The sequence below is a fragment of the Sinocyclocheilus anshuiensis genome, unplaced genomic scaffold, assembly GCF_001515605.1.
Source record: "Sinocyclocheilus anshuiensis isolate Anshui unplaced genomic scaffold, SAMN03320099.WGS_v1.1 scaffold1208, whole genome shotgun sequence".
NCBI classification, from domain to species: domain Eukaryota; kingdom Metazoa; phylum Chordata; class Actinopteri; order Cypriniformes; family Cyprinidae; genus Sinocyclocheilus; species Sinocyclocheilus anshuiensis.
The window spans coordinates 328395-337784 of NW_015542424.1; the positions used below are offsets into that span (position 1 = coordinate 328395).

At 38.8% G+C, this 9390-nt stretch overlaps 1 protein-coding gene across 5 annotated transcripts in view; it reads left to right on the plus strand.

Annotated features, from left to right (window-relative positions):
- Nucleotides 1-9390, plus strand: part of LOC107693522 (cell adhesion molecule 1-like) — a 336159-nt gene that overhangs the window by 269882 nt on the left and 56887 nt on the right. For all 5 annotated transcript variants that reach the window (XM_016492934.1, XM_016492937.1, XM_016492936.1 and 2 more), the window contains 2 exons: nt 1381-1518; nt 8233-8391. In XM_016492934.1, coding sequence (XP_016348420.1) covers nt 1381-1518; nt 8233-8391 — 297 coding nt within the window. The remainder of the gene's footprint in view (nt 1-1380; nt 1519-8232; nt 8392-9390) is intronic.

The following is a 9390-nucleotide window of genomic DNA, read 5'->3' on the forward strand; positions in this document are numbered from 1 at the left end:
ACACATACTGTATATATATATATATATATATATATATTAGACTATAGAACATATTTATATATAGAATATAAAATCTTCCCACATGTGGTCATGACCCCAAGGTTGAGAACCTCTGGATTGCACAAACCTGAACCTGTTGTTTTGACTGTCAGATTTCCCATAAGGCACTTGGCGCATAAACAAACACCCATAGACACACACACGCAGGGCTTCTTTGTTTCCTGAGAAATCCTTTTATGATCAATCACCAGAGTGGAGCAGCTTTTATGAGATGCTGCAGCAGTGTAGAATCAAGATATAGCTCTTTATACATTCATCTTCACCTAGCAGAAGGCCCGAGACGTGGCCAAGCCAGATCCTGAGCGCAAAGTCATTCATATTTCAGAACGGAGCCGTTTACCCCACATGTGCGCACACACACACACTTTTGCTGCTGTTTGGAGGGGCTGCTGAAAGCCCTCTAAAAACTCAACAAACACTTCACCTGCTACTTTCTTTGAGGACTCAGCTGCATGGTGGAGCCATTCAGCAGAATTATTGTTTATGTGTTTGTGCATGTGTGTCTTTGTGTACATCTGAACGCTTTGCTGCGTTCTACGTCTTGACATAACTGCATGGAAAAATCACCCGCACTTAAAAGTGATTATTCCGTTTTGAGAGCAGAGTTTAGTGCAGGGTGTTGAGTATTGAGGGAGTGGGATTGCAGAGAGGTATTGAGGGAGTGGGATTGCAGAGAGCTTGCTGAATGCCGTCGAGTGGCTGGCTCCACAGCTTCAGACACCCGAGTATAAGCAGAATGCTTGAATGGAGCCCTGCTGCTCGGGGAGAGCAAGAAACCTGAATTACTCTGTCCAAAAAACACCACACATTTATGCCAGATTGCTAAAAGCCTAAGATTTAGGTGACCTGTTCAGGCAAGCATTTTAGATGTAGTGACCCTCTTGGAAGTAAGGACCAATGAAAGTGAGCATGTCTTTTGAAAACACTGTTATCACGGCATATCCAACTGAGCACCAAAAAGAAAAGGAAGCCTTTAGAAATGTTGGTTACAATATGCCTATGAACATTCCCAATTATTCAGGTCAGTGTAGAATGTTCTAGCAGATTTATTCCAGTCTACTGGATGTGTTGCTTTCTGTGTTAAGCAAGATGTTTTATGATTTTCATGTTTTAGTTAGCCGTGTATCATACTTTCTCAAGATATGCTCCTTTATGTAATTTGTAAAACAGAATGAATATACTCACCTCTTTATTTTCTATGAAGTGTTCATCCCTCAGTATTAGTGTCTGTGTTGGCTATCAGTGCACCATGGGCTGAATGTGACTCTAGTGGTGCTTGATTTACAGACCGCCTTGTAAAATCTGTCTATCCTCTCTCAGTCCCACCAGGAAACCCAATCATTGAGTCCCGCGAGGACCTCGTCAGAGAGGGCAACGAGACAGAGATAACCTGCACCTCCATGGGCAGCAAACCCGCCGCAACCATCAGATGGATGAAAGGAGACAAAGAGCTACAGGGTGGGTCAAGTCACATTACGTACACACAAACAAACCAGGTGTTTACCGGGTTTGTTTTCGCTCTGCCTGGCATCCCACAGCGTGAGGTTTTCCCTAGTGCACTGTCCTCTGAGACTTTATGAATCGAAAAGACAAACACATTAAAACAACTTAATACTAGCAACAAACTTTGTTAGATTTATATAATGCTTTGCAGGTCACGGGTGAATGTACAGTACAGTATTATTCAAAAGTTTGGGATCAGTAAGACTTTTTTTAGTTATTTATTTATTTATTTATTATTTTAAGAAATAGATTTTATTCAGCAAGTGGCATTAAAGACATTTATAATGTTACAAATTTTCACATTTATATAAATACTGTTCTTTTGAATTTTGTTTCTTTTCTTCAAAGAATCCTGAAAAATGTTTGAAATAATATCAGCATATTAGAATGATTTCTGAAGGATCATGTGACACTAAGGACTAGAGTAATGACTGCAAAAAAATTGCCATCACAGGAATAAATGCAGTTCAAAATATATTAAAATAGCAAACAATAATTTTAAATTGCAATAATATTTCAAAGTATTACTGTATTTTCGATCAAATTAGTGCAGCCTTGGTGAGCACAAGATAATCTTACCAACCCCAAGCATTTGATCTATCTATCTATCTATCTGTCTGTCTGTCTGTCTGTCTATCTTTATTTATTTGCATACTTGCACATTAATTTATTTATTTACACATTAATTTATACATTTGTTTAGTTTTATGCATCAATTTATGAGAAACACAAGTTCAATCAAGTGTGTCCAAACTTTTGAGCAGTAGTGTATATATTTATTATTTGACATGCCCCTTCTATAGTTTATAAATGTTTGAATGTCTTACGATGTTTTCATAAAAGTCATAAGTCACCACCTCATTTTCAACATCTGCTTACCAGAATACTCCTCACAGAAGCTCGGCTCATTTTCTGTAATGGTCCGTGTGGGTGAGCAAAAGGCCTTACCTTTAACCCACAGCCGTCTAGACACAGGCAATTTGCATATGTACAAATTACTGCTTATAAGCTGTCCTAATAACAGCTACCCCAAATGAGATGGCTAAATTGGAGTCCTGGACGGATGTTTTCATTTGGTAATTAGCGATAAGCTCAGTCAGGGGTCTCCATTTCTCTCCACTGGGAGTTTCGGCAGCTATTACACAGCATTGTTCTTTTAATTTGTCACCGGGTGTTCTGTTTTTATGTAACATCAATATATTATTGGACAGTTGGACAAATGTAGCACTAAAGATGAACGAGTTCGCCTCAGTGAGATGGACAGCAGGACATGAATATTCTGTTCTTGTATAGCGGAATGGTTTGAATGGAGGAGGAGAAAGAGATTGAAGACAGCGAGGGACCCTTTTCCTGACACAGGCAGAGCAATGCTGGCACTCACTGGCTGGAAATTGCTTTTGGCCCCTGCGCCTTTTCGGATTTATTATTAATTAAATGTCCTCATCATTCAGCCTAATTACCTCTAGGATAATCAGACTTTTTTAAATATCATTTAAAGGTTACATCCATACAGCCCCGGAATGTAAACTCAGCCGCCCCCATGATGTACCGCCTCATTCTCCCTCTCGCTCACACATACACAACCTTCCCAGGCTTCTCCGTGTTTTGTGCTGCGTTTAGTACTTCTGTTTTACATCCTGCTCCATTGTTGACACAGACCTCTCTCGTAAGACTAGCTGAATGAACGTCGGGAAACAATGAGTTGTTAATTTCCTCCTGTCAGACGACATCGGGCCCGCTCATTGTGTCATTGCTTAAAAATATAATCTCATTTCAATTAGCCCACTAAGCTCAGCTGAAACACAATGGCATGATTTAGAATTTTTAATGGCTTTAAGGAAGTTTGCTAAATACTCGTTTGCCCCCAGATCTCCAGACTGCCCTCTTCCAGGGAGTGACTTTCCATCGGAAGGTGTTGAATAATGGGAAAAAAAAGGGGAGGGCAAATTATAGAGAGCAAAAAATTTGAAGAAATGGTGAATTCAATAGGGACAGGATCTCTTTTGATATTCAGCCCACTGTATCGCTGCAGATCGGGACTAATCAGAGCTCCTTTGCATTTCAAAAAGGGAGATGTTATTGAAATGAAGAAATGGCTGAATGACAGTGATTGACCTGTGATTATCTCTTTATCAGCAGTGACTGTGGCATTGTGAGGGAGAATATAGACATGCTTCTGGGCTCTCAATGAGCTCTGTGTCTTCACTTATTTGAGATATGATTGTCTGAATATCCATTCACTGCTGATAATTCTGAATGCAGAACGAATGAATGCTCAAGACAAGGAATTGTCTTGAGTATTGAGATGGCCAGATTTCCACACAGCAGTGCCATTTTTGGACATTTTTATGATTTATGGTAAAATTAGCATTGTGGGTTGTTGATAACATTGATAACACAGCCAGAAGATAGATGCAATCTGCACATAAATGACAAAAGAAATATAGAAACCACACATAAATTGCAATATTTGATACAACTGCTCCATACATAACTTAAAGGGTGCTAATGCAAATATACAAAAAAAAACTGAGGTCAGTAAGACTTATTTTTTATCAAAAATAAATTAATAATTTTATTCAGCAAGGACACATTAAATTGATCATAAGTGGCAGTAAAGACATTAATAATGTTAAACATTACTATTTCAAATAAATGCTGTCCTTTTGAACTTTCTATTCGTCAGAAAATATTGAAAATATGAGCCGTAGCCTGGCCCTTGTCCGACAGCTTATCAGAATTACCGGCCCGAGCCCGTCTTTTTTCCCCCTTCTCCCAAAACGGCTTATACTACTGTTTCAGCTATTAAATTCGTTCAGTTTTGTATGTAATAGCAAAATGATTATTTTTATTTTTTTTATTTTTTTTTATGAAGTTAATTTAGAAAAAAGTTTTGAGCATTTTTCGTTCATTAAATATAAGTTTTTGTTTTTTAACGACCAAGCGGCCAGTGGCAGACAGTGAGCTAATCAGCCTATGTTTGATCAATTTAGCCTTGTCAAATCATCACGACTTGCCTAAAATAAAATCTAGATATAGCATATAACAATGTTTAAACGTTAAACCTGCGCTATAATAAATGTGCGCTATATCCAAGTTTGTGCGGAGAGTGGAAGCTCTGAAGGATCATGTGACACTAAGGACTAGAGTAATGACTGCAAAAAAATTGCCATCACAGGAATAAATGCAGTTCAAAATATATTAAAATAGCAAACAATAATTTTAAATTGCAATAATATTTCAAAGTATTACTGTATTTTCGATCAAATTAGTGCAGCCTTGGTGAGCACAAGATAATCTTACCAACCCCAAGCATTTGAATAGTAATTTCAAATATACAGTATCATGAAATTTTCAAACATTATTGATTTATTTCCTACCTTAATACAAATTGTATTTTTAAAAACTAAAAGTGTAACATTTGGACCCACCCACTATTTTTATTGTTATTATTATTCCTATTTTCCACATTTTAGAATAAGAGTCAGCAAGACTAACATGTGTATATAAAAAGGGGAGGGCAAATTATAGAGAGCAAAAAATTTGAAGAAATGGTGAATTCAATAGGGACAGGATCTCTTTTGATATTCAGCCCACTGTATCGCTGCAGATCGGGACTAATCAGAGCTCCTTTGCATTTCAAAAAGGGAGATGTTATTGAAATGAAGAAATGGCTGAATGACAGTGATTGACCTGTGATTATCTCTTTATCAGCAGTGACTGTGGCATTGTGAGGGAGAATATAGACATGCTTCTGGGCTCTCAATGAGCTCTGTGTCTTCACTTATTTGAGATATGATTGTCTGAATATCCATTCACTGCTGATAATTCTGAATGCAGAACGAATGAATGCTCAAGACAAGGAATTGTCTTGAGTATTGAGATGGCCAGATTTCCACACAGCAGTGCCATTTTTGGACATTTTTATGATTTATGGTAAAATTAGCATTGTGGGTTGTTGATAACATTGATAACACAGCCAGAAGATAGATGCAATCTGCACATAAATGACAAAAGAAATATAGAAACCACACATAAATTGCAATATTTGATACAACTGCTCCATACATAACTTAAAGGGTGCTAATGCAAATATACAAAAAAAAACTGAGGTCAGTAAGACTTATTTTTTATCAAAAATAAATTAATAATTTTATTCAGCAAGGACACATTAAATTGATCATAAGTGGCAGTAAAGACATTAATAATGTTAAACATTACTATTTCAAATAAATGCTGTCCTTTTGAACTTTCTATTCGTCAGAAAATATTGAAAATATGAGCCGTAGCCTGGCCCTTGTCCGACAGCTTATCAGAATTACCGGCCCGAGCCCGTCTTTTTTCCCCCTTCTCCCAAAACGGCTTATACTACTGTTTCAGCTATTAAATTCGTTCAGTTTTGTATGTAATAGCAAAATGATTATTTTTATTTTTTTTATTTTTTTTTATGAAGTTAATTTAGAAAAAAGTTTTGAGCATTTTTCGTTCATTAAATATAAGTTTTTGTTTTTTAACGACCAAGCGGCCAGTGGCAGACAGTGAGCTAATCAGCCTATGTTTGATCAATTTAGCCTTGTCAAATCATCACGACTTGCCTAAAATAAAATCTAGATATAGCATATAACAATGTTTAAACGTTAAACCTGCGCTATAATAAATGTGCGCTATATCCAAGTTTGTGCGGAGAGTGGAAGCTAAAGCTCGCTTTGCAGGACATGGAGGTGCCAGTGCAATCACTTGCTTTTTTTTTCAGTGGAAACAACTAAACTAGATACTAAACTAAAATAGTCTACGCCGTAATTTTTGCTTGTAAAGGTAAGAGTACATAATACATCATTCGGAACTATAAAGGGTATACTTGTATTTGTGTGCACTCACAATATCAAGAAAACGTTGTGCTTTTATAAAATAAAGAAAACAAACATGATGCGCTTTCTGCGGTCTGGTCTTGAACAGGAGCGTTTCACAAAAATGAATCGAAACTCAACAAATACATGCCTCACAGACATGATAAATAAATCTATAGAAAGCTTTAAATTACCACTTAACGAAATAAACCAAATCGAAAACAAAAACTCTTTCATTATAATCATAATCTGTAAAGATGCTCTTCTCTCTAAAGGCGCGTGTAATGAGGAGATGGCGAGTCAGGATTGTCATCATCTTTGCGACACCGACTCAGAAAACACCAGTTTATTAGTAAATAATTAAAATATCTCCTTACTATTTCCCCCTGACACATTCATGGTCATTATTTTTGCTGGGGCTTTGCGGCAAGCTTTAGCCTATTGCGTGCGTTTGAACGCAGATCTCTTCAACTGCGCTGACGGTACGCATGCTGCTACTGCTGCTGGCAGGACACTAAACAGAGCCGCTCTTGACAGTCGCTGTAGCACAGTCTCGTGTTGTTTCCACCAGCGTGGCAATTTTTTTTCATCACTAATTGATGGATGTCTAAAATATAAAAATTAGCAGCCTAAAACAGGCCCGAGGCCCGGCCCGCGTCTCAACTATGACTAGTACTATAATTTCTCCAAGATTAAAGGGATAGTTCACAGAAAAATGAAAATTCTTTAATCATTTACCCACTCTCATTTTGTTCCAAATGGGGTCCAAAAGAGCTTTATATGTACAAAATATCTTTAAAATATCTTCTTTTATGTTCTACAGAATAAATGAAGTCATACAGGTTCGGAACAACAAGAGGCTGAGTGAATGATGACAGGTTTTTGTGTGTGAACTATTCCTTTTAGGTACAGTAGGCCATTGATTTCCTGAAAAGCATAAACACCATCAAAACCAGCTCGACATGGTAACATTGGCTCAATCAGTGGTCTTAGTTTGGAGCAAGATGGAGGGAATGGTTTGAGGAAACCTTTTTGAAAACAGTCATTATATTTTCTGCTAGTGGCACATATAATAAAGTGACGTTGGTGTTTACCCTCCATCAAACTCACATTTTTCTGTTTATTTTCTTTTAGTCTGTCACTACCACATCTAATTCATTTTTTAATGGTCAAGTGGATTTTTTTTCTTTACAAATACACAAACAGGACAATAGGTCCCTCTCTCTCTTACATTCTCGCTCACCCCTTCTCTCCTCCTTCCTCTCTTTCCACCCACGCATGTTTCTCTCCACAAGGCCAGAGCAGTAATTGAGTGATGGAGGTCTGTGCGGTGCTTCGAGGCTATTGTCTGGAGCCGCACAATGACTCCGAGTCTTTTGTGTTCTTCATGCCCACTTGATGCTGCTGAAGGAGGGCTGAGGGTCAGAGGCATCCACTACAGCCATTATATCTCACTTCATAAAGCACAAACACACCATCACAGCCCACACAGTTGCCAATGAGTGACAGCTGCATAACAAGACTCGAAAGGAAGCGATTTGGGGCTGTTTTTCAGCCACATGGCTCCTCCCATATGGTCACATTTCAGGTGAAGCTGCAGGGGGCTGTTTACTGTACACATGTCATTGATAAGCTACAGTGAGCCTCCATATGTCACATATGTGCAAGTCGTTAGGGGATCCGCTTTGTTAGATGGCTCACAGGATATAACGTATACTGTGGCCTTCAATACATTTAGCCACCCGTGGTTTCTTGACAGTGATGATAATGAAAGCGATTAATTTTGAATTATATGTCTCTCAATGGTTTCTGTCTCTCACAGGCAAATCTAAAGTGGAGGCCACGTATGACAGGATGTTCACTGTGACTAGCTGGCTGAGGTTTACTGTCACGAGAGAGGATGATGGCGTTCCTGTGGTTTGCATTGTCGACCATCCAGCGGTCAAGGACTTTCAGGCGCAAAAGTACCTGGAAGTACAATGTGAGTGAGCCGGCACTTTAAGAGATATTTATTAATATTATATTATGTGAATACTATGTAATACTAACGCGGTGAATGTTTATGGTTATCAACCAATGGAATATAAAAAATGTTTTCTTTCCAACAACAAATCACTTGAATGCAACAAGCTCGTAATCAGGACTTCATAAGTGGGAAATAGGAAGTTTCCGATAGCACGTGAAGGCACTAAGGGTGTACTCACACTAGGCAATCTTAACCGTGGCCGAGCGCGTTTCACCTCCAAAGCCCGGTTCGTTTGACTAGTGTGATCACTCCGTGCCATGCTTGGGCGCGGTTCGTTTAGCCATCCCTGGCTCATTTGGAAGAGGTGGGCCATAGCATGGTTCAGTTGGGCTCGGGCGCGGCACGCATGTAGTGTGAGCGCTAACCGCGCCGGAGCATGAATGCGTTAACATTTCTTAGAGCGGCAAAAGTGAAAGATCTGTAATTGTGAGAGGGCCGTGTGTAACCGCGTCCCAAACGACTCAAAATAATAAACCACAAAGTTAATAAAGCGATGCACTCCACTGTGCTGAGCGAGAGCGCTTCTCTGCTGTCTTCGCGTGCTATTGGAAACTCCCTATTTCCACTTATGCACGAGCACATTGCATTCTTTTCTGTTAAAAACAACAGTGAACAGTGGTTTGTGAATGTTGATGCTTAGCCTAAATAATTTTATCGGGAGCGTTCATGTGAGCACTGTCTTAGGCCCACCCCAAATGCTCTCATTTGTTCGAGACGCATGATGATGCCCATCACAAGTCAGTACTGATCAACATCCCACCACTCCTGTGACCCATGGTTTGTCACAGGCCTGCAAACATTGGAGAAAAAACTTGAAAAGTGCTCTTTCCCCATTTTTGAATGGTTACCATTGGCACATAATGCAACAAAGATTGCTAAAGTCAACAGATTTCACTAATAGTCCTACCAATCTCTGTGTAAGAGTAACATTATGATGCTGCCACCTTTCTGCAG